This window comes from Schistocerca americana, chromosome 2, assembly GCF_021461395.2.
Source record: "Schistocerca americana isolate TAMUIC-IGC-003095 chromosome 2, iqSchAmer2.1, whole genome shotgun sequence".
Taxonomy (NCBI): domain Eukaryota; kingdom Metazoa; phylum Arthropoda; class Insecta; order Orthoptera; family Acrididae; genus Schistocerca; species Schistocerca americana.
Window position 1 is genome coordinate 243,348,313 of NC_060120.1, and position 24,776 is coordinate 243,373,088.

The 24,776-nt window shown below is 39.0% G+C and overlaps 1 protein-coding gene and 1 non-coding gene across 2 annotated transcripts in view; both read right to left on the reverse strand.

The window, feature by feature from the left end:
- The window catches only part of LOC124593920 (neurogenic locus notch homolog protein 1-like), a 73,113-nt gene extending 48,788 nt beyond the window's left edge, over window positions 1–24,325 (reverse strand). The window contains exon 1 of the mRNA XM_047132270.1: window positions 18,248–24,325. Within this exon, the coding sequence (XP_046988226.1) occupies window positions 18,248–24,325 (6,078 nt within the window). The remainder of the gene's footprint in view (window positions 1–18,247) is intronic.
- On the reverse strand, window positions 8,077–8,151 carry Trnal-caa. Its single transcript has one exon. It is a non-coding gene; the product is annotated as a tRNA-Leu (tRNA).
- Window positions 24,326–24,776: the final 451 nt, after the last annotated feature.

Below are 24,776 nucleotides of genomic sequence, written 5' to 3' on the forward strand. Positions count from 1 at the left end.
TCTTCATCTGAATGGGAATTAATTACATGTGGTGTTTCTCAAGGGAAAGTCCCTTGATTTTTATGATGTACATTATAAACCCCTTGTCTGTTACATTGGCAATGGTCTTGCCGCAGTGGTAGCACTGGTTCCCACCAGATCACCGAAGTTAAGCACTGTCGGGCTGGGCTAGCACTTGGTTGGGTGACCATCCGACCATCCAGTCTGCCGAGTGCTGTTGGCAAGTGGGGTGCACTCAGCCCTTGTGAGGCAAACTAAGGAGCTACTTGGTTGAGAAGTAGCGACTCCAGTCTGGAAAACTGACAAATGGCCAGGAGAGCAGTGTGTTGACCACATGCCTTTCCAAAACTGCATCCAGTGATGCCTATGGGCTGAGGATGAGAAGGCTGCTGGTCGGTACCATTGGGCCTTCATGGCCTGTTTGGGAGGAGAAAGAGAGTGTTACATTGGCAGATACAAAGTTTGTTTTGTTTGCAGATGACATAAACTTTGCAATAAATAGCAAGTCAAGTACAGATTTAGAAATGGCTGCTATTCATATTTTCACTGACATTAATAAATGGTCTGAAGCTAGTTCACTGTCATTAAAGTTTGAAAACACCTGCTACACACTGTAAAAGATTTCCTTCCAGCATGTGTATAACATATGAAGACATGCAGATAGAAGAGATTGATAGTGTTAAATTTCTGGGATTAAACTCAATAACAAATTTAATTGGGAAGGAAATGCCACAGAATTGCTGAAGTGACTAAACAAGTCTGCATTTGTAATGTGAGTGATGTCAAAGGTACGACATACAAAATAACTTCTTATTTTTATTCTATTGTGTCACATGGGATCATATTTTGGGGTAACTCATCAAACTGAGCAAAGGTTTTTAGAGTGTAGAAGTGTTAGTAAGACTCAGTTGTGGTGCAAATTCAAGAACATCACATAGAAAGCTGTTTGAGGAACAGGGTATTCTAACCACTGTTTCTCAGTATATTTATTCGTTAATCAAATTTGTTGCAAATAATATTTCTCTATTTCCGACCAATAGCTCAATACATATGACAGTCTTTCAGTAGGTAATGGGCCACTTTTTTTTTTTTCCTCAGAAGTTTTTTATTGTTAAGAGTCAGAATTTGGCGACAATATACATCAACATGTCTTGTCCATGTCCTATTTTTCTACACAGTCTCCATTACATTCTATAGCTGTATGCCAACGTTGTGGAAGAGCATGCATTCCCTGCTGGTAAAAACTCTTATCCTGTAGGTGTAGCCATGTTTTCACTGCATGACTGACACTCCTGTAATCTTCAAAGTGTGTTCCCCATAAAGAATCTTTAAGCAGTCCAGACTGAGGGTGCCAGGACTGGGCTGTAGAATTGATGAGGTAATGATGTCCAACCCAATTTGGCGATGTGTTCCCTGGTTTTCAGGCTTGCACATGGGGATCCATTATCACGTTGGAGCAAGATGTCTGCTGCATTCATATGTGATCAAACACGTCGGAAACGGTTATTGAGTTTATTCGGAGTCTTCAAGAATGCCTCTGCATTGATGGTTGACCCTCTTAGCATCACATCCATGAGAATGACAGCATCACAATACCAGAAGATTGTCACCATGGCTCTGCCATCTACCAGAATGGTTTGAAACTTCACCGGCACACAGAACGAACATGAAATGTGAAGCACCAACAAGGACGTTTGTCTATGTATACTAACGGCTTTTTAAAAAAATGTGGGGCATTAGTTATTGAGCTACCCTCATAGTATCAGTACTAGGAACAAGAACAATCTACATAAAGACCAAAAATCACTTACATTGTTTCAAAAAGGGGTCCAATATGCAAGAACACACATTTTCAATAAATTGCCAGCAACCATTAAGAACTTGGTTTCAGATAAAGCACAGTTTAAACAGAGTTTGAATGACTTTTTGGTAGACAACTCCTTCTACTCTGTAAATGAATATCTCAACAGGGACTGTTACACAAACTTAAGTAAAAATGTCTGTTAGATTTCCGCTGTTCTTAAATCCAATGAGTAGTGTGAGGTCGGAGTCCAAATTTCGAGGCCAAGGCATGGCCATATACTGAGTGCCAGTCCCAGTCTTTGTAGATGTGTGTTATGTGAATGAGTGCATGTGTGTGTATTTTTCAGCCATGTGCACACCTGAATGTGTTGTGCAAATGTAGATTGCAGCTATTACATTAAGTCCACAAGTGAAATTAAAACTTATTCCTCAGGTTAGTACAAGAAATGCATTTGTATTATAAAATTCTTCTCAGGTCTGCAGCCAGATCATGAGGACATCTTGACACAATACTTCTGTGGTCTAGCTGGGTGCCATTTTCAGGTGTGAATATTGTTGCATGAATTCACTGGAAATGAATTCAGACCGCAAGCAGCGGTTCTTTTGTACATCATTGAAGGCCAACAGCATGTACACAAGAAATAATCATAACTGCCCTCCAGCACAAGTGAAAATATAATAAGATTGTCCAATGGTCGAATATCAGTTGGCTCTTTTAAATCACAGCCCCAATAGCAAGACATAGGGGCAACTACTTATATCTCTCCACACAACTTTTTATGTCCCTTGGTAAGACTGTGTTCTGCCACCACAGATTTCTCAAGTTGAAACAAATGTGTGTGGTCTGGTGCTCAACACATCAGTCCTGAATGGTATGAATTGTTTGACCAATATAAGCTTTCTCACTGTAGCAGGAGATTTTGTACTCACCAGACTTCCTCAATCCCAAGTCATTCTTCACTGAGCCAAGGAGCGCTCTAATCTTGACTCTAATCAGATGAAAAACAGTTTTGATCTCATATCCTTTTAAAATTCTTCTTATATTTGAAGATACACTTTCAACAAAAGGTAGGACAGGCACCGATTTACAAGTATCTTCTAATGGTTCCCGTGAAGGTCCAAACTGGAAAGCATGATGGGTCTGTTTGTCTGTACAGCCATTCCCCTCAAACACAACTCTGAGATGATCCAGCTCTTGTGTGAAGCTTTCTGCATCTGAAATGGCATATAATCTTCTTACCAATGGCCACAGGACTCACATGCATTGGAATGATGGATGACAGCTCGATGCACGCAATTAATGGTCCATGAGGGTGGGGTTTTGATAAACAATGTATCCCATCATCCTTTCTGTAAAGCAAGACATTTAGAAATGGAAGCTTCCCAGCCATTTCAACATCCATTATGAACTTGATGCTGGAATGAAGGCAGTTAAAATGATCTAAGAAAAGCGATTTAGAAAAGATTGCTGTATGGTGTGGCAGGTGGCAGTTGATGCTAAATAACAAAAAGTGCGAGGTGATCCACATGAGCTCCAAAAGAAATCCATTGGAATTCGATTACTCGATAAACAGTACAATTCTCAAGGCTGTCAATTCAACTAAGTACCTGGGTGTTAAAATTACGAACAACTTCAGTTGGAAAGACCACATAGATAATATTGTGGGGAAGGCGAGACAAAGGTTGCGTTTCATTGGCAGGACACTTAGAAGATGCAACAAGTCCACTAAAGAGACAGCTTACACTACAATCGTTCGTCCTCTGTTAGAATATTGCTGCGCGGTGTGGGATCTTTACCAGGTGGGATTGACGGAGGACATCGAAAGGGTGCAAAAAAGGGCAGCTCATTTTGTATTATCACGTAACAGGGGAGAGAGTGTGGCAGATATGATACGTGAGTTGGGATGGAAGTCATTAAAGCAAAGACATTTTTCGTCATGGCGAGATCTATTTACAAAATTTCAGTCACCAACTTTCTCTTCCGAATGCGAAAATATTTTGTAGAGCCCAACCTACATAGGTAGGAGTGATCATCGAAATAAAATAAGAGAAATCAGAGCTCGAACAGAAAGGTTTAGGTGTTCATTTTTCCCGCGCGCTGTTCGGGAGTGGAATGGTAGAGATAGTATGATTGTGGTTCGATGAACCCTCTGCCAAGCACTTAAATGTGAATTGCAGAGTAATCATGTAGATGTAGGTCCCTCCCAAGTGGCCATACCATGAATGTACTGTCAACATACCTTCAAAAACAAGTAGGTTTTAAAAATTCCATCCTCAGTGCCGTGTTTTTAGTATCCTCCATAAATAAAATGGTGACTATTGGGGCAGTGGGCTCCCCATACCCACTTCATCAATTTGCTCAAAAACTTTTCCACTGAATGAAAAGAACTTTGCCTTGGGCACATTGCGACAAAACTTAGTTGTCTCCTTGTTCAGTTTTTCACCAATTAACTGCAAGGATTCTTCAAGAGGAAGCCAGGTAAAAACTGACACTATATCAAAGCTGACAAGCTTGCATGAAAAGACACAAGTGGATGCCCCTGCATCTCACTACTGGGACTGTTTTTTAAAAGAATCTTATAAACGAAGACAAGGGTTACACTTTAACACTAGAATGGCAGAGTTTCTGACATTCCTAAAAAGGTGGAAAGGGGTAATTTTGACACCACATAAAATATTTTCCTATTTGACTTAAACAAGTACTCTGGTGTTTTTCTTAATCCGTACATTATTTCTAGTAACCACAACAGTTATTTAAATTATAAACAATAATTACTAATTTATTTGAACAACAATGTATCATACAAATTTATTGTCACTACTGCTAACAAGTTCCTTAATTATAAATTTTAACTTATTAACTATTCATACAATTTTCAAGACACATTCAGTATATTTGGTCCATTTTACTCTCACCTGGGTTTACAAACAGCTCTGTATTACTTTTCATTAAAGTCATCTGAAGCTGATAGACACATTTAGCGCAGGTGATTTCTGTTTAACGTGCACATTTTCTGCAAGGCTTTGTAGTCTTTACACTGGTCTTGTTGTCTTTGCAGATTCTGAATTGGCACTTCCTCCATTTTTTAGGTGATATCAGTCCCATATTCTCTTCCTCTGCCTGATGTTCTTGCTCTTTCAATCCGTTGAGTACAATTGCCAGTTGACGTATGAATTACTTCCTTTTCATTTTCTTGTTCGTTACTATGTTACGGATGACCCATGCATTTATTGCCGCCATGTCCAGTATGTTGTAGAAGACATGCATTCGCCATCTCCTACATGCAACCTGTGTAGTATATTTACAGATCATTTGATCAACCACACCCACCCCATACTTTGTTGCATTGTAGAATGTTATGCTTTCAGGTTTTTTCTTTCCTTCCTTGCTTATTGCTACTGCAGTATGCAGCGTACTCAGAAGAATGACATTTTTATTATTCTTTCCTTGGTATACAGTCAAGGTGCAGTCTGTGTCACCACTATTGTGTAGTATTGTGGTGGAATGTATTTCAGCATTTGGTTTCCTTACTTCATCGAGGATTTCACAGTGGATCTTGTTCATTGTACCAACTAATGAAGTTTTCTTTTCTTTGACTTTTTTAGCAAGTTGAAGAGACTTAAAGAAATTGTCTATGGTCAAATTTCTTCCGTGATTTACAAATAGCTCCATGAGATGCAGAACGACATATTCTCCAAGTGGTTGTTTCTCTCTATATATGTCCTCTTTGCCAAGGTATGGGAAAGTGTTACATATACACTCTGTCGTTAAATAAATAGCCAGCCAGAATTTGAGAGCGTATTAGTCTGGTTTGTTGGACATGAATTGAGTAAACCTGCCTCTTGCTTTGCTTGGTAACAGTTGCTAGTCAATTGATACATTTTCTCCAGGGCGGCAAGTGTGAATACTGTTTTTGAAGAACTTTCCCAAAATTTCAGATACAAGAGTGAATTTGATGGCTGCCACAATGGAGAAATCTAAGCCCCTGAAATCTGTCCCTTGGCATAATGTCCTTAATAAAAGCAGGCCCCCAAGAATGCGTCCAGAGATCATCCACAGACATACACTGCGAACATACAAGATGACTATCAGTTTCTCTAGTTCCTCAAGTGACACAGTCCAGTCATTGTTTTTAGTACTGTTTGAGCATTTGATCCTGTGTATTTCTTCATGAGGCATAGCACTGCTTCATTAATAATAAGATAGAAGGCAGACCTGTCTACTCACTGGCAAGCATAAGCAGTAGGACCTCCTCCCATCCTGCAGAACATTCACAGCTGACCGCCTTCCAGAATATGAATAATTTCCAATCTCCCACACAGTTCCATCCCTTGCAATCATCTTTGTAGATGCTTCCAGCTGTACCTGCTCTGGTGAAAGAGGTGATGATTGACATATATCAGCATCTGAAACCTCTTCCACTAATCGCCCCTTGTTCACAAAGGCTTCATCTTCACTTGTCAGGTACATAATCATCATCTTCATCGGTGAAGTCAGTTTCCGATTCAACTTCGGAATTCTCTAAGAGATGTAACATTTCTTCATCAGAAAGTCCATGCTGACGATACATGTTCAAAAACATTTCACGGACAAAGACTGCCTGAGTGACACAACATAAGTTGTGGCAGACTGGAATGTACATGTGCCAAGTTGTAACAATGAGGAGCAACTGCTCTGCGTTACTGCTCACTCTTGCCACTGTGTTGTTGGATAGTTTACTTATATTCAGAAGAGAAATTACATTGGGGTCAAATTGACCACTTCCGGCATTCTACGTATACTGAATGAAATGGCAAAGAAAATTAAAATATTTTGTAAATACTAAAACATCTTCAGAAAGAGGAGAAAAAATTAGAAAGAGTCATATAATTTCATTAACCAAGTAAATAAATTGGATATGACAATGAACGAAAAACGTATGACACGGGTCATTTTGACTCCTCCCACTGTTCTAGTGTTAAGTCACATTTGAAACTCTTGTTTTATCAGACATTAAAAGACAACGATCTTTGATTCAGCCATCAGAATAGCTTTTGATCTATCAATTTCACCAACTTCCAACACTGCTGTGCTATATGTTCTCTCGCACTAGACAGGAGTTATGACAATTTCTTGCACATGCGTTATTGGTCTTCTGCAGTGTATAAAGGATCTGCCATTTGCAGCCTGAATTCAGTTCTGGCGACTTCATGCAACAGTTTACTCACTTGGAGATGATGGCCAGGTTGACTGTGGAAATATTGTGACACAATGGCTTCACACTGCAGAAACAAAAAGAATATTGTCAGGTATTACTCTGGGAAAACCCAAATAACTACCTAAATAGTTGCATTTGTATTTCATTCATCATTTCACTCTTAGAACTATTCAACCATATTCACTGTAATTCTAATTTTTGCCTTGACAGTGTGATCCATTAATGCATTAGTAATAGTACCACAGACAACAGGCATGTTGTTTGAACCATAATCAGACATGGTGCTTTCAATAAATAATACTAAACTTGTGCCTAGATACAAATTGATTTAATTTGTTCAGCCAAAGATAATGATACAGTTTTCGAAGTTGGAATGTCTTGGTTTAATGACTGGATCACCGCTAAAGTATAGGTAGATTCCACATTTACTAATTATGAACAAGAGAGTAACTGTGATTCTTTAGTTGACGAACTGAGCTCGTGAGGGTGTGGGGACAACTAATATCCCCTGCCCCCTCTGTCTATGCCTGTGGCCACATGTCGGTGGTCAAAAAGACACTAGCATTGGCATATGTGGTAGCATTGGCCATCAGATTGTTTTGTTTGCTGACAGTCTTCTTAATTAAACTCAGTACTGGTTCCCAAGCCTTGCCAAGATTATAGCCACAATCTCAGTTAATGAGATCATCCCTGGTACAAATTTCCATAGCCTCTCTAACAACGCTGCCCCAGTAATTGGAACCTGAAGATATCGGTACATTCATACTCCGTCGGTGATTCTCAGACAAACAGTGCTCTGCTACCACTGACTCGGGATACATCAGTCAAGTGTACCTCTGATGTTCTCAGCAATGAACTTCAATGGTGTGCACTGTCTGACCAATACATGCCTTTCCATATTGACATGGAACCTGGCATACATCGGCCTTCTGCAAACCAAGATCATCTTTGATGCTTCCCAACAATACTCATACTTTATTGGGCAGGCAAAAGACAGTTTTTACTTCCAGAATGAGATTTTCACTCTGCAGCGGAGTGTGCGCTGATATGAAACTTCCTGGCAGATTATAACTGTGTGCCGGACCGAGACTCGAACTCGGGACCTTTGCCTTTTGCGGGCAAGTGCTCTACCAACTGAGCTACCCAAGCACTACTCACGCCCCGTCCTCACGGCCTCACTTCTGCCAGTACCTCTCCACAATATCCTTTCTTTCAAGAGTGCTAGTTCTACAAGGTTCGCAGGAGAGCTTCTGTAAAGTTGGGAAGGTAGGAGACGAGGTACTGGCAGAAGTGGAGGAGGAGGAGGAGGAGATCAGTGTTTAACGTCCCGTCGACAACGAGGTCATTAGAGACGGAGCACAAGCTCGGATTAGGGAAGGATGGGGAAGGAAATCGGCCATGCCCTTTGAAAGGAACCATCCCGGCAATTGCCTGAAATGATCTAGGGAAATCACAGAAAACCTAAATCAGGATGGCCGGACACGGGATTGAACCGTCGTCCTCCCGAATGCAAGTCCAGTGTGCTAAACACTGCGCCACCTCGCACGGTGTGTGTGTGACTTGTGCAACTTTGGGTATGGATATTTCTATGAGCAAGCAGTTGTATATGATTGCTAAGTATGGAGCTATTGTATCAGCATACTCTGAGGGGAACCTGACTGGTATACAATGTGGACCAGAAGTCAAGCCTTTCTTAAATATTTTAACCTGTTTTGCTACTCTGAGGATATCTTCTTCAAAGTTACTCATGTCAGCTGTTGTTCTTGATTGGAATTCTGGAGTATACTTTGTCTTCTTTTGTGAAGGAATTTCAGAGAATAATGTTTAGTAAGTCTGCTTTCCTGGCACTGCCATCAATAAGATCACCATCGTTATTGAGCAGTGAAGGTACTGATTGCATCTTGCCACTAGTGTACTTTACATATGACCAAAATCTCTTTGGGTTTACTGGCAGATTTTGAGGCGGAGATTTGTTGTGGGAACTATCAAAAGCGTCTCGTATTGTAGTTTGTGCTAAATTGTGAGCTTCTGAATAACTTCATCAATCTTGAGGATATTGCATCTTTTAAATTTGGCATGGTTTTTTTTTACCTGTTTTGTGTACTGTGGGAGATCAGTACCAACTCTTATTAATATATTTAGTATATATCTCTCAATTTCTGTTGAATTTAAACCACATCTGGTCCACACTTACACAGTCAGACTGGGAGGAGCAGAGAATGTCTCTTAGGAAGGTGTCAAGCAACACTTCGTATGTTTTTTTTTTTTAAATAGATGTATTTTGCGATTATTTTTGGTGGGTATGGATGTTACTGTATTCAGTCTAGCTACAACAACATTGTGATCACTAATCCCCGTGTCTGTCATGATGCTCCTTATTTGGTCAGGCTCATTTGTTGCTACTAGGTCAAGTATGTTTTTGGAATCGTTTACACTTTGAGCAGGCTCCTGAAGTAGTCATTCAAAATAATATTCTGAGAAGGCATTCAGTATGATTTTGGATGATGTTTCATGCTTACTACCTTCTTTGAGCACATATCATCACCACCACCTATAAATGGATGAGTTGGGTTCCGGTTTGAATCAGCAAGTATAATCTCACCCATACTAGCTCACAAGAACTATCTACTTCAATTTCACTACAAGGTAAACTACTTCTAACAGCAATAAACACTCCACCACCAACTGTATTTAATCTATCCTTTCCGGACAGAGGTCCTTTATAAAAATTTCAACAGAATTTAGTCCAGCTTTCTGAGCCTATAACGATTTATGATTCAATGCTTTCTGTTAGCGCTTGGAGAACTGGTTCTTTTCTAAAACAGCTACAACAATTTACAACTACAATATTGGTTTCTCCTATGTCTGCCCTCTCTCTGGTCCCTTTGAAACTGAAGTCCTTACTACACTTTCCCACGATCCTCTAACCTAAAAAACCATTAAGTCCCTTAAACGCAGCCCCTGCTACCCATGTAATCGCTTCCTGCGTGTAGTGGACTTGGGACCTATTTAACGGAACCTGGAAAGCCGCCCCCCTAGGGTGGAAGTTGAGGAACCTGCAACCTACATGGTTGAAGAACCATTCGAGTCACTGGTTCAATGTGCTGAAATATTTTCATATTCGAGAAACTTGTTGTTGTTCTTATGTAGGTGCTGATCTGGTTCAATGTGGTTAAATTTTTTTTGTAGTTGAGAAAATGGTCACCATTCTTAACACACAATATTCTAACTGCTCTTTCATTTCTTCATACTACCTGCATTGGACTACAAGATAATTCAGTAAGACAAGAGGGTGTGATCTGCAAATCAGCACAGTGGGAGCTGTGTATAGAGATAGGCACTGCTGAACTGAGCTTCCTAATAGTGTTGACTCCATTCTAATGTGTTATCCAGCTGGATCCAAAAGAATTTCACACATACTGCTTCATCTGATATTTGACCATTAATGTCTTCCAATATTAGTAGATCAACTGTGTTTCTTGGAAATAACTTTGACAGAGATTCCACAATCTATCTAATTTAAAGCTATAAATTGGAAATTTAACTAATTTGAAACAAAATTAAAGGTGCACCTCATTAGCCAATCCTTCAAGAATTGGCTGAATACAAAGAGTCAAGGACTGAAAAGTTCTTTTAGCTACTTGGTAAATAGCAGTGTTCATTTTAAGGCTTCATGGCAAGTAGTAAAATACTGTGGCAAAAGGTGAATCAAGTTAAAACAGAGTTCATTCAATTAGGAAGAAGACAAGAGCAGAAAGAATTTCTTGATGGTATGAGGTTCAAGAAAGTTCACCAGATCAAACACATGGGATCTTGGTTTAGCAATGACAACAGCATAGGAATGGGCATCAATGAAAGAATAGCAGTGGAAATAAAATACATGTATTCCCTCACGGAAACACTCAGCTCGAAGTCAATATCTGTGAAAACTAAGATGAGAATATGTAACACAGTAATATACCCAGCAGCAACCTGGAGCATGACTAAACAAGAAAAGGAAAAATTAATAATATGTGAAAGAAGAGTAATGAGGGAGATATGGGGAACCATCTTAGATAAAGGAGAATGGTGGAGGAGGAAGAATGAGGAAATCTACCTCTTCATGCAACAACTAACAATCCTACAGATGCTGAAGAGCAAAAGAAAGCAGTGGGCAGGCCATGTAGCCCATGTGCTAGAAGAAAGACAGGTAAAGAACACACTTGAGGGGAAACCAAACACAAGGCACTCTGTAGGTCAACTAAGGCAGTGCTGGACGGATGACCTGGTGAAGGACCTGGTAGTCCTGGGGACTGAAAACACCTGGAGGAACCAAGCACAAAACATAAAGGAATGGAAGCAGTTTGTGGAGGCAGTGCATGGACTACAGGGCCTGTGATTGCTGGATATGTGTGACTGTATTAACATATATAGATAATTACTTTCTTTAAAAAAGTACTAATATATTGAGCAAGCTTTCAGAACCTGTGGCTCTTCATCTGGCAGAAGGGGAAAGAAGAGGGGTGAAGGAAAGGGACTGGAGAGGTTTAGGAAAAGGGGTAGAGTTTGGAAAAGTCACCCAGAAACAAGGGTCAAGGGCGACTTGGCAGACAGGATGAGAAGGAAAGGCTGATTTTGGCAGTCGCCAACAAGCAGTCTTTCCTTCTCATCTGTCTGGTAAGTCTCCTATGATTCGGGGTACTGGGTGACTTTTCCGAACTATACCCCTTTTTCTAAACCTCTAAAGTGCTTTTCCTTCACCCATTTTTCTTCTCCTTCAGCCCTTCTGCTAGGAGGAGGCGCCATTGGCTCTAAAAGCTTGCATATGTAAGACTTTATTCTTTTAGTGTGTTCTCCTGCCACTGCTTGGTGAGTAGATTTTTTATCTATCCCATTACATCATATTGTCAAAAAATAATTATTTTCCAAGTAAATATTAAGCTATAGTTAGGAGATAAAAAGCCTCTATTTAGTATAACTAAGGAGACAACAGATTTTTTCATAGCAACAGTTTTCTTTCCAATTTATTTGATTAAATTTAGCTGACATAAGCAATGATAGCAAGTCTAATTTATTATTAATAAAGAATGCATACTAAGTTTGTATTATTTACCTTTTGTTAATGTCTGCTTTGACTTGTTCCACACACCTAAAGGTTTTAATTTTTCAAAGGATCTATGGAACAACATGAATGAGTGAATGGTCCTTGTTTAATATGCATGTGTGTCAGCAAAAATTACAGTTTTGGGGCAATCCTTCAAAGTTTTTACAAGGTCATTTCTGTACAACAGAAATACAACTAGAATCAATATGGAATCTCATAGGAATCCCTGTTTTCTTTAATTCTCACTTAAATTCAGTAAGGGATGTTCACGCAGAATGTAAATAATTCAGGAGAAAGGGAACCCCTTGCTGAATAGCAGAAACGTTGAGTCACTGACAGGAACAAATGACACAGAATGAAAACTTGGCCATCTTTTGTAAAAAATCCTTTGAGAAGATAGAGTATATGTATTCTAGACCTTCAAAGAATTTCTTCTGAAACTAGCAAAGTTCTCATTTTCATTTGTATGTGCCTGCTAATGACTCAACACTTTTGCTATTTGGTGTGTGGTCTTGAGTTAAATGTTATTTCTCTGGTTCAGTAAGTCAATGTGGCTTCATCCTTTTTGTAATGAACATAATAACCAGTCCATTCAAGACTGCTACCATTAGTCCTAGACCAACATAGTTAACCATGCACAGTTTTATGCACAAACCTATAAATGCCTTGGCAAGGTAACAAAATATGCAATCAGGAGAGTTTTTATTGTTGCACCCAGTGAGAACCTCATTTGTGAGATCATATTTGCCTTTCTCTGAAGAGAAACTTTTACAGTAGCTAGACTGACAGGGAGAGAACGAATTATTCTGAAAAAACATGATACAGTGTTCTGCTGTAGGCTACTCTCAAAGTAATTAAAGGTATTGTGCATATCTCGATTTTTGTAGATGCATGTCACTATATTATAATTTATTTTTACAGGATATGTGACTTCAGACATTGAAAGATTTCAAAGATGTTTAAGTGTCATTTTATCAGGTCAGTACTAGATTTTAAAACTCTGCCTCAAGAATTACTGCATCATAGGGATATAATGACTTTTTGTAATTCCAGTAGGTGTTGTAGTTTTGAAGCAAATGTTTGTTGGTAGGGAAATAATGTTTTTCAGAGGAAATAGAATGGATTTGCACTTGGCTGTTTATTATCAGGTGCAATGGTTTTTGGCATTGCAAGCCAGTAATCATTGAATGTGATGCCAGTCATGCCAATGTGCCATTATTTCTGCAGTTGTCTGACATCAGAATTTCTTCTGCCTGGCTGTTTTTTATTTATCTTCTGGTTGATAATAATCCAGACTGAATTTCTTCCATTCTTTGAGTCTTTTAAGCTAGTACAAATGTTTCACTTTTTTTTATAATAAGATTTTTAGGAAAGAAAACATTGTCCATTGAAGATGTGAAATCTTTCGTGTAATTGCTGCTATGGCTGATTTCCACTGTAAAGCCACTGTCAAGCACATAGCATTGCTTTTAGAGGCAACTGGACTGAGGTTCTGCATCTAAAATAGATCCCTTACAAACTTATTTATGAAATGGTAATTTGTTTTCTTGCAGTGTGCTTCATTGTGTAGTTTCACATCCACGTCACAGTCAAAACTAATAGCAGCAAACAGAAAATTTTTCTCCCTGAAACACACTTTTTTTCCAAAAAATTTCTGGAGGCTGTGGATCTACATACAAACAAGATTGAGGGTTTTACAATGCTGGTGATAATGAAGCTACAGCTCTTGGTTATGGCTTGTCTTCTGAATAACATAAGACTTTCTCTTCCTGCTAAAAGATACTTTAAACCCAGTTGATATTCATCCCTTGTCTCTATTTGTGTTTAACTTTAGTTTGGCTTAGGGGAAAGCAAGGTTTGGTTTAGGGGAAAGCAAGACAGTGCTTCTAGAATATGATCTGTCAATGTCCATCACACTGTTCTTTCCATACATTCTTTCTGAACTTTGTGACTAACAGTTAACATCTACATCTACGTGATTACTCTGCTATCCACAATAAACTGCCTGGCAGAGGGTTCAACGAACCACCTTCAAGCTGTCTCTCTACAGTTCCACTCTCGGACAGCATGGGGGAAAAACAAGCACTTAAATTTTTCTAAGCGAGCCCTGATTTCTCTTATTTTATTGAGATGATCATTTCTCCCTATGTAGGTGAATGCCAACAGAATGTTTTCACAATCGGAGGAGAAAATTGGTGATTGAAATTTCATGAGAAGATCCCGTCTCAATGAGAAAACACCTTTGTTTTAATGATTGCCACTCCAATTCACGTATCATGTCTGTGACGTATCTCCCCAATTTCGTGATAATACAAAATGAGCTGCCGTTCTTTGCACTTTTTTGATGTCATCCGTCAGCCCCACCTGATGCGGATCCCACACCACACAGCAATACTCCAGAATAGGGCGGACAAGTGTGGCGTAAGCTGTCTCTTTAGTACTCCTGTTGCACCTTCTAAGTGTTCTGCCAGTGAATCACAGTCTTTGGTTTGCCCTACCCACAATATTATCTATGTGATTGTTCCAATTTAGGTTATTTGTAACTGTAATCCCTAAGTATATAGCTGAATTTACAGCCTTCAGATTTGTGTGACTTATCGCATAATCGAAATTTAGCTGATTTCTTACAGTACTCATGTGAATAACTTCACACTTTTCTTTATTCAGGGTCAATTGCCACTTTCGCACTGTACAGATATCTTACCTAAATCATTTTCCATCATGATAACATTACAAGACAGTAAATGACAGCATCATCTACAAACAATCTAAGACAGCTACTCAGATTGTCTCCTATGTTGTTAATATAGATAAGGAACAAAAGAGGCCTATAACACTTCCTTGGGTAATGCTGGATATTACTTCTGTTTTACTTTATGACTTTCCATCTATTACTACAAACTGTGACCTTTCTGACAGGAATCAAGAATCCAGTCACACAACTGAGGCAATACTCCATAGGCATGCAGTTTGGTTAGAAGATGCTTGTGAGAAACGGTGTCGAAAGCCTTCTGGAAATCTAAAAATATGGCATCAATTTGACATCCCCTGTTGATAGCACTTATTACTTCATGAGTATAAAGAGCTTGTTGTGTTTCACAAGAACAATATTATCTGAATCCGTGCTGACTGTGTGTCAATAAATTGTTTTCTTCGAGGTACTTCATAATGTTCAAATACAGTATATGTTCCAAAACCCTACTGCAAATCGATGTTAGTGATATAGGCCTGTAATTCAAGGATTACTCCAACGTTCCTTTTTGTGTATTGGTGTGACTTGAGCAATTTTCCGACTTCGTTATGTGGTATTACAGACTAAAACTGATTAATTAGTATGTTCTATTGACAATATGTGATCACTTGAAGGTACATAGGCCTACACTTAAGTTATTGTTGGCTAATAAACTTGAATTCCAATCATTAGTGATAATGTTACTGTAAGAACTATTCTAGAGCTGGACATAAGAGAACTTTAAATGTCCTTAACCTGAGAATGTTATTCTTGAGCTGGTAAGGAACACTGTGAAAGTGCTCTGCTCTCTTGGACATGGATGTGAAACTACACAATAAGCACATTGCAACAAAACCAATTACCATTTCATAAATAAGGTTGCAAGGGATTTTAGACACAGAACCTGACTTCTGAATTTTGGAATGCTGGATAAATGCTTATCTAGGATCATGCATGCAGTCTTGCTGCTGCTTACTTCTGTCTGAGAAGTAATACTTCATTTTGCACAAAAATTTCATCTCTGAATATACTTACCTGGATGGTTTGTGCGAGTTACATCACTGCATAAACTTGCAACTGCAACTACAGACGTTGGTATTTAATTACTCAACATATTGTACAATTTTAAGTTACAAATCATGTTCACTTTACTCACTGAGACTAAGGGAACACATCTTGATACATTGTCTGAAGGTATCTGTTTTAGGGTCTTCATCCAGTCAAAGAACCCAAAACAAACCCTTCAAGCAATTTTTTAATGTTTTAGAATTTATTACAGCAACTTCACATCCACCCTATTTTAAATATATACAAATCCATGACTCAATTGTTTACTCACAGTGTTATTACAATTGCTAAATTTTTACCAATAGGCCATTACGTATCCTCAATAATGAATGGACTTTATCACTCACTAAGTTGTCAATGAGCTTTAGGCACCATGTCTTTTCTTCACATCCCTACTCCAATCAGTATAATCAGATAGATTAATACTGAATCCTCCACCAACAATGAATCTCTAATTAAGTCTGATGATATTATTAATACATCCTACGACTGTTAAGTGAGACTTACATTTCTTGTTGTCAGACTCTAAGCTGTCTGCAACTGATTAGTGTGTGGCTGGTTGCATTGTTGTAGCAGATATGTCAATGGTTGTTTATGTACTATCCCTTTTTTTCTTTTTTTCTACAGGATTTGAAAGATTAGTTACTAACAAACTCTATGAGATGAAGGAATGCTTCAATTGTAGTAGAACAGCATAATTTGATCACTAATCTTCTGTATTTTTGAATGCTATTGTATTGTGTGTTCAATTACATATTTGCTGTAATAGTCAAATAATAATAAAACTATTACTTTGAGAAAGAAAACATGGTCCACGTAGGCTGTATTTTTTTTTTATTATCCATGCATATGACCAATTTCAACTGAGTCATTTTCAAACATACATCTTCCAGCTTCATTACATATTCTAATACATTACTGCTACATGTGGGCAGGTATACATTGTATTTCTTTGTGTATGTGACACAAAAACAGTACAACAGAGAACTTGATTACGTCCATAAGCTGACACAACCAATAGTTTCCATATCATTGTATCCAGGTTTGTTTGTGTTGGCCTATGGACATAATCATGTGCACTATTGAATTATTTTTGTCTCACATATGCACAGAAATATGAGGTACACCTGTCCACTTATACCAGCAACATATTAGAATGCGAAAGGAAGCTGGAAGCTTAAGAGATATACTTCAAAAAGACCCATGGTTGAAACTGGCCAATTGCATGGATAATAAAAATACAAGCTAATTGGAAGATGTCTACATTCTCAAAACACGCTGATACTGCGGACCTCCACAAAAATAACATTTTAAAATTATCACTACTGTTACTTATAGTATGATATTACTTTCCATTGTACCACTTGTTGGGGTGTCTTCCTGTGTGTGTGTGTGTGTGTGTGTGTGTGTGTGTGTGTGTGTGTGTGTGTGTGTGTGTGAGTGTCGCCCATATACAAATCATACTGATTGCAAGTGTATATAATGATACAAATGAACCACAATTCTGCCTTCTTGTACCTGCCAGTACACACACCAGCATTTCCATTATTCTCTTTCATGAGACACAGAAACATGTGACCATTCATTTTGAACTTCATTGCACACATTCACAGCCCCAACCCTTGTCAGTCCTAAACACCTGAGCAACATACTAGAATGTGCCGTACATGTATTTTGTAAACAGTCTCCTCAGCAGACGGACTGCATTTTACCACTAAGCCAATAGTGATTGGAAGTCTGCCACTTACATTGCCTAATACAGAATCTAGGTGAACATTCTACTTCATATCTGCACGAACTGTTACATACGTGTATTTGCTTCAGTTGACAGATATGTAAAGAAGTGAAGGATTGGTTGTTGTTTTCTATGTACTAAACATATCAAAAAACCTACAAAATGCAAGAAAACAAAAAATATTTATTCTTGTATAAAACATAGTTTTACTTTAACTGTTAATAACAACTAAATCTGTAAGAACAATTATTAATCTTAAGAAGAAATCTGAAAAACAAATAAACCCATAACAGAAATTTTGATAAATATGTATGATGCCCCAACATAGGACAGCAGCTGTTACTCAAGACATATTGCATATTAGAGTAATTGGTAAGAATTTCTCTGGAATCTATTGCAGAATATGAATTTTCACATTTTTCTCCCCATGATCCTCCAGGACATTCACAGACGTAGGTCACTTCTCCACCAGCCATTTTTGTATAACATGTTCCTCCATTTTGACATGCCTCTGACAGACACATTAGAGATTCTTGGGTTATTTTTTTGTCACATCTTGTTCCAGTAAAACCTCCAGGACATTGACAATAGTAATTGTCAGTGCCTGCCCATATTATCATATAACATACACCGCCATTTAGACAGAATATATTGCCCAGTGACTTTGGACAGGGGAATTTGAGGGTACCACTAAATTCACATCTTTCACCCCAATACCCATCTGGACATTCACAGTAGTACACCACTTCATTCATAAGTGATGTTTCATAACATATCCCACCATTGAGGCAAAAAATTTCTCCAAACTGAATGGGACAAAATTCGTGCTTAGAACTCATATCCAATTCACACTTCTCTCCACTGTAACCTTGTGGACAATGACAACCAAACAAAGCATGACCCTGAAACAGTAGGGCGACACAATTTCCTCCATTCTGACAGAAATAGCTGTCTAGAGGATACGGACACCCTAGTCTTCTTGCAGGTGGAAATTCACACCTTACTCCTGTATAGCCCTTTGGACAGGTACAGGCAAGAACTGTGTTATCTCCACATTCTGATTCATAGCACAAGCCATTATTAAGGCAGAAATCCTTTTCTTTTTCCCTGTCACATCGTCTAATTACAGACCCTGCACAAGGCATGCGAATTTCACACCTAAGTCCATAAAAGTCTGTTGTACATTCACAGTAATAAACTGTAGACTCTGGAATTTTCACTTGATTGCACGTACCTCCATTAAAACAAAAAGTTGTATCTAATGGAAAGTCACACTGTTCTACATTCCGCGACCAATGTTCACATCTTGGGCCTGTGAACCCACTAGCGCATTCACAAAAGTAAAATGTATTAGTCCCATTGTCCATCTGGTAGCATGTTCCGCCATTATGACAATAGCCCTCATTAAGTGGAGGAGGGCACAATTTTGTCTGATTTACACTCGTATCAGGTCCATATTCACATCTTAAGCCCCTGTAGTCCTCAGGACAGTGACAAAAATAAATTGTGTCAGGTCCATGATCTGCCTGATAACATGTTCCACCATTGTAACAGAAATTAGAAGCAATGGCTAGTGGACACTGGAATGCTAAAAGTGTAGCACTGGACTCACATCTTGGCCCATAATAGTTTGCAGGACAGTAGCACACACGATCTGCATCTGGTCCTGGTTCCTCTTGATAACAAGTTCCACCATTAAGGCAGAAACTTTCATTGTGTGGAGGATAACAATTACCAGTAACTTCTTCACCTGCATGGAATTCACACTGCGCACCTTGATATCCTTCTGGACATTCACATATGTAGGGACTGCCAGTAGTGTTAAATGGTGCCAAATAGCAAGTGCCACCATTTTTGCAGAAGGTGTCATGTAATGGAGGTGGACACTCTGGCTTATCTACAGGTTGATAATCAGAAAATTCACACCTTAACCCATTGTAGCCCTCTGGACACTCACAAAAGGTCACTTTTTCATCTGGATGATCTATTTCATAGCATGTTCCACCATTCAGACAGTAATGTGCACCAAATGTCTCTTCACATGGATACGCTATACCTTCAGAGTATGGAAATTTAGTCTCACATCTTAGTCCATAGTATTCAGTTGTACATTCACAATAATAAACAACATGACCTTTGAAAAAAAGCACATGACATGTAGCACCATTTAAGCAAAATTCTGTTGCCAAAATTGTTGGACAGTTATGTTTGTATTTTTCATACTGGCACCTCATACCTCTGTAACCTTCAGCACAATCACAGTAGTGAAACATTGTACCCCCTATCACCATATCATAGCATTCACTGCCCAAGCGACAAAATACTTCACTAATGTTTACAGAGCACGTAACAGCTTCAGTAGACAATTTAGACTCACATCTTGCCCCAGTGTATTGATTTGGGCATTCACAATAATAAAATGGCTCATTCAACACTAGAATATTAAAACATGTTCCACCATTTGCACAAAACCAGTCAGCTATGTCTGCTGAGCAGAGTCCTTCTACTAAAGTATTATTTACTGCATGTTCACACCTTCCTCCATAGTGTCCATCTGTACATTGACAATAATAGACTGTGACTGATTCAAACAGAAAGGAATAACATGTGCCACCATTCAGGCAGAAGTTTTCAGCTAAATCTGATTGACAGGTTTCTGTACTCACTGGCTTATATTCACATCTGGGTCCAAAGTAGTGCCCTTGACATGCACACATGTAATAATCCTGCTGCTGGATATTTTCTTTGTAACATGTCCCACCATTCAGACATAATATTCTATCTATGGATACTGGACAACAATCTCTAATTCTGGGCTGCTTGTATTCACAACGTTCTCCAATAAAACCATCTTGACATTCACAGTAAAACATTGTTACTTTATCGACTGAAGTTTGAAAACATGTGCCACCATGCAGGCAAAATACCTCATTATATCCATATGAACATGGTTTTGATTTCCCTTTAATGCCCAGTTGACACCTCTCTCCAACAAAATCTGTCTTACAGTCACAGTGATAAATGTTTTGTCCATTAATTACTTCTTGAAAACATATACCATTGCCAAGACAGAACCAATCACTACCAGGTTGACTGCAATACTCTGTCTCTATCTCAGGGAATATCTTATTTTCACATCTATGTCCGCCATATCCTTCCTTACACTCACAATAGTATATGTCACATTGATGAGTTTTTTGTAATAAGGAAGAACATATACCACCATTGAGACATAAAAATTGATCTAATATCCACGGGCAAGACTGCGGCTTTGTATTAAAGAGCTCACATCTTCCACCAAAGTATGGATCAAGACATTCACAATAGTAAACATGAATTCCTTCAATATTCACTGCATAACATGTACCACCATTTTCACAGAAATGTCGTTCGATTTCTGGTGGGCATTCCTTTCCTTTATTTGCCTCATGAACATGTTGATGTTCACATGAAAGTCCATAGAAATTTTCTAGACACTTACAAAAATAGAGTTCTTGACGATTAATAGACTGAGCTACACCATAACATGTTCCACCATTCTTACACAATTCTGAATCCAATGGATGTGGACACTTAAATGTATGGACACCTGCATCTTCAGAATTGTATTCACACTTACTTCCATAGAACCCTTCTGTGCATTTACAAAAGTAAATTCCATAATGGGTCAGTCTTATATGAATACATGTGCCACCATTAAGGCACAAGTGCTTAGCAAGGGACTGTGGGCAAGATGACTGCACAGGATGCATGTATTCACATCTTTCACCAGCAAAAGGATAAGCACAAGTACAGTAGTACAATAACTGAAAGGCATCAAAAAGGCATGTACCTCCATGTAGGCAATATGGTGCTATTTCTTCATGTGGACACACAACTGCGGAAGGTACAGGTGTATGTAAGTTTTCACAATATAACCCATAGAACCTTTCTGGACATTCACAGAAGAATAAGTCGCGGTCAGCAGGGGATACTATACCCACACATGTACCACCATTTTTGCATAAATCTGTCTCTAAATCAGGGGGGCATTTAAGTACATTGCTTGCAGTATGATTTTGAACGTGTTCACATCTTGCTCCATAGTATCCTCTTGTGCATTCACACCACTGAATGTTATAGCCATTTGATTTCCCTTGAACACATGAACCACCATTTAGGCATAAAAATAGTCTGAATGGCAATGAACAACTTAATTCTTGGGAATGTTTCAGGTCACACATCTCACCATAGTATGGCTCAGGACAAACACAGTAGTAGATTGGCTCTCCAACAACAATATCCATACAACATTTACCACCATTTAAACAAAGGCTTCTTGTAACATACGGAGGACATTGGACGCATGATAACTGTAGTGCTGGATAGGGGTATTCACAGGACATTCCATAGAATCCTTCTACACATTTACAGAAGTAAAGATTCTGCTTGCCATTGGTCATGATGGATACACATGTGCCAGCATTCTTGCACAATTCAGTACTAAAGGGGCGTGGGCATTCCTGTTGTGTTTCATGAGCATGTTCACATCTAGCTCCATAGTAGCCTTCTGCACAACCACAGTAGTAAATGCCACAGTTATCCAAGGTTATTTTGGAACACTCACCACCATTGCAGCATAGACAAGAACCAACACTCTGTGAACAAGGTGATACAGCAGAAAACATATGCTCACATCTCTCACCATGATAAGGATAAGGGCACCTACAAAAATATGTCAGACTGTCCATGAATCGATTCACTTGACATTTTCCACCATGCAGGCAGAAGGTTGCTTTCATAACTGGTGGGCAGACATCAGTTAGTGTAGGCACATAAGGGAGAGAATATTCACAAGATGGTCCTGTAAACGCTTTAGCACACTGGCAGAAAAAAATTTGTTGTCCTTCACTGTCTATGGCATTGACACAAGAACCACCATTCTTGCACAAAACAGTATTAAAAGGTGGTGGACAAAAAAGTTGTCTTCGCTGAATGTGCTCACATCTAGCTCCATAGTAATTTTCTGGGCACTGACACCAGTAAATATAATGCTCATTTGATTTTGCTTCTACACATAAACCACCATTCAGACACAGTGATGCTTGGAGATCTGTTGGACAACTGAATGGTTCTGTGTATTTCAGCTCACATGTTTTGCCATAAAAGGGGTAAGGGCAATGACAATAATATATTGTATCACCAGTAAAAGTATACGCTGAACATGTGCCACCATTTTTACAAAGCTTATTAGCATTTTCTGCAGAACACTGGCCACTGTAAGAATGGTAATAAACATTTTGTTCACATCTCTTTCCACTGTAATGTGGGGTACAAATACAATGGACTCTAGGAGAACCAATGCCACTCTCCATATAGCATGTACCACCATTTTGACAGAAGTTGACATCCAAATCTTCCGGGCAAGGTAGTCTTCCACTGCGTATCCCGAAATTAAATTCACACCGATATCCAATGCGATTGGGTGGGCAGTCACAAAAGACCTCCCGTGTCTCAGTCATGTAACATGTACCACCACTCCGACAATAATCATTCTTTTCTGGTGGACAGGGGAGTTTTGAAGAACGCTTGGAGCGGTAATTTGAAATTAGAGAGCTGAATTCACACTCCTCTCCATAGAAAGGTGCAGGACAAACACAATAGGAAATTGTCTCACCACTGGTCACATTTGTAACACATGTACCACCATTCTGACACTTTATAGCTGCCTTTAATGGTGAGCATGTACCATTTATCTCAGCAGGCAGATGTAGGGAACGGCGGTGAACTTTCTCTTCACACCTTTCACCATAATAAGGACTAGAGCAGGCACAATAGTAGACTGGCTCACCCACAGTGCTAAATTCCATGTAACATGTACCACCATTCTGACAGTAAGATTTTGCAATATTGTTTGGGCACTGAGTACCTGAGGAATCCTGAATATCAAACTTTCGAGCACTTTTAGATTCACACTTGTCTCCATGATATTGACTAGGGCAAACACAGTAATACGCTGGCACACCACTTATAATCATCATGAAACATGTACCACCATTTAAACAGCGAGTATCAGCTATCACTGATGGGCACTTAAGTCTGCGTATAGGAGGGTATGGATATTCACAAGACAGTCCATAGAAACCCACTACGCACTCGCAAAAGTGAAGTTTGTGAAGTTGTTTTGTTATTATTTGAATACATGTTCCACCATTCAAGCATAAAATTGAGTCCAGAGGAGGTGGACAAACCATTTCTCCAATTTCTGCTGTTGTTATAGAAGTATGTTCACATCTTAATCCGTAGAACCCTTCTAAACATTCACAGTAGTAAATAACAAAGTCGTTCAACGTGATTTCAATACAGGTAGCATGCTGTGAACATAACTGCTTTTGAATGAAATCTGGACAATGTGACTCTGTGGGGAACCTCAGTTCACATCTCTCCCCGTGAAATGGATAAGGGCAGACACAATAATAGCCTGATACATCTGAAATTATATCCTTATTGCATGTTCCATTATTTAAGCAGTATTCTCTCGACATATGTGGTGGGCAATCACTTACAGTGCTCAAAAGCTGGTCTGAATACTCACAAGCTATTCCAGTGAATCCTTCAGCACATTTGCAGAAGTACATCATATCCTGTCCGTTGGATGTAATGGCAAGACATGTTCCTCCATTCTCACATAAATTTAGCTTTAATGTCTCTGGGCATTCGAGCCGCATTATAGTTTGTTCTTCACATCTAGCTCCCCAGAAGCCGACACGACACTGACAATAGTACATTGTAATTCCAGTGACGTTCCCTTCATAGCAAGTGCCACCATTCCGACAAAATGTTTCTTGTAAGGAAGACGAACACAGCTCTCCATAGGCTTCTAATTGTAACTCACATCTCTGACCTGTGTATCCATCTTTACATTCACAAAAATAAACAGATTCGGTTTCTGCGCTCACGGCATAACACGTTCCACCGTTCAGACAGAATGATTCACTTTGACACTTATCATGGCCTGCATTTCTCGACTCCTGTTCGCATCTCACGCCATAAAAACCTTCTGTACAATGGCAACTGTAAACGACGGTATATTTCCATATCAATCGACTACACGTGCCCCCATTCAAGCAGAGAAGAAAATAGAATGGTGGTCCGCAAGCTTGCTCAGGGAATGTTTCA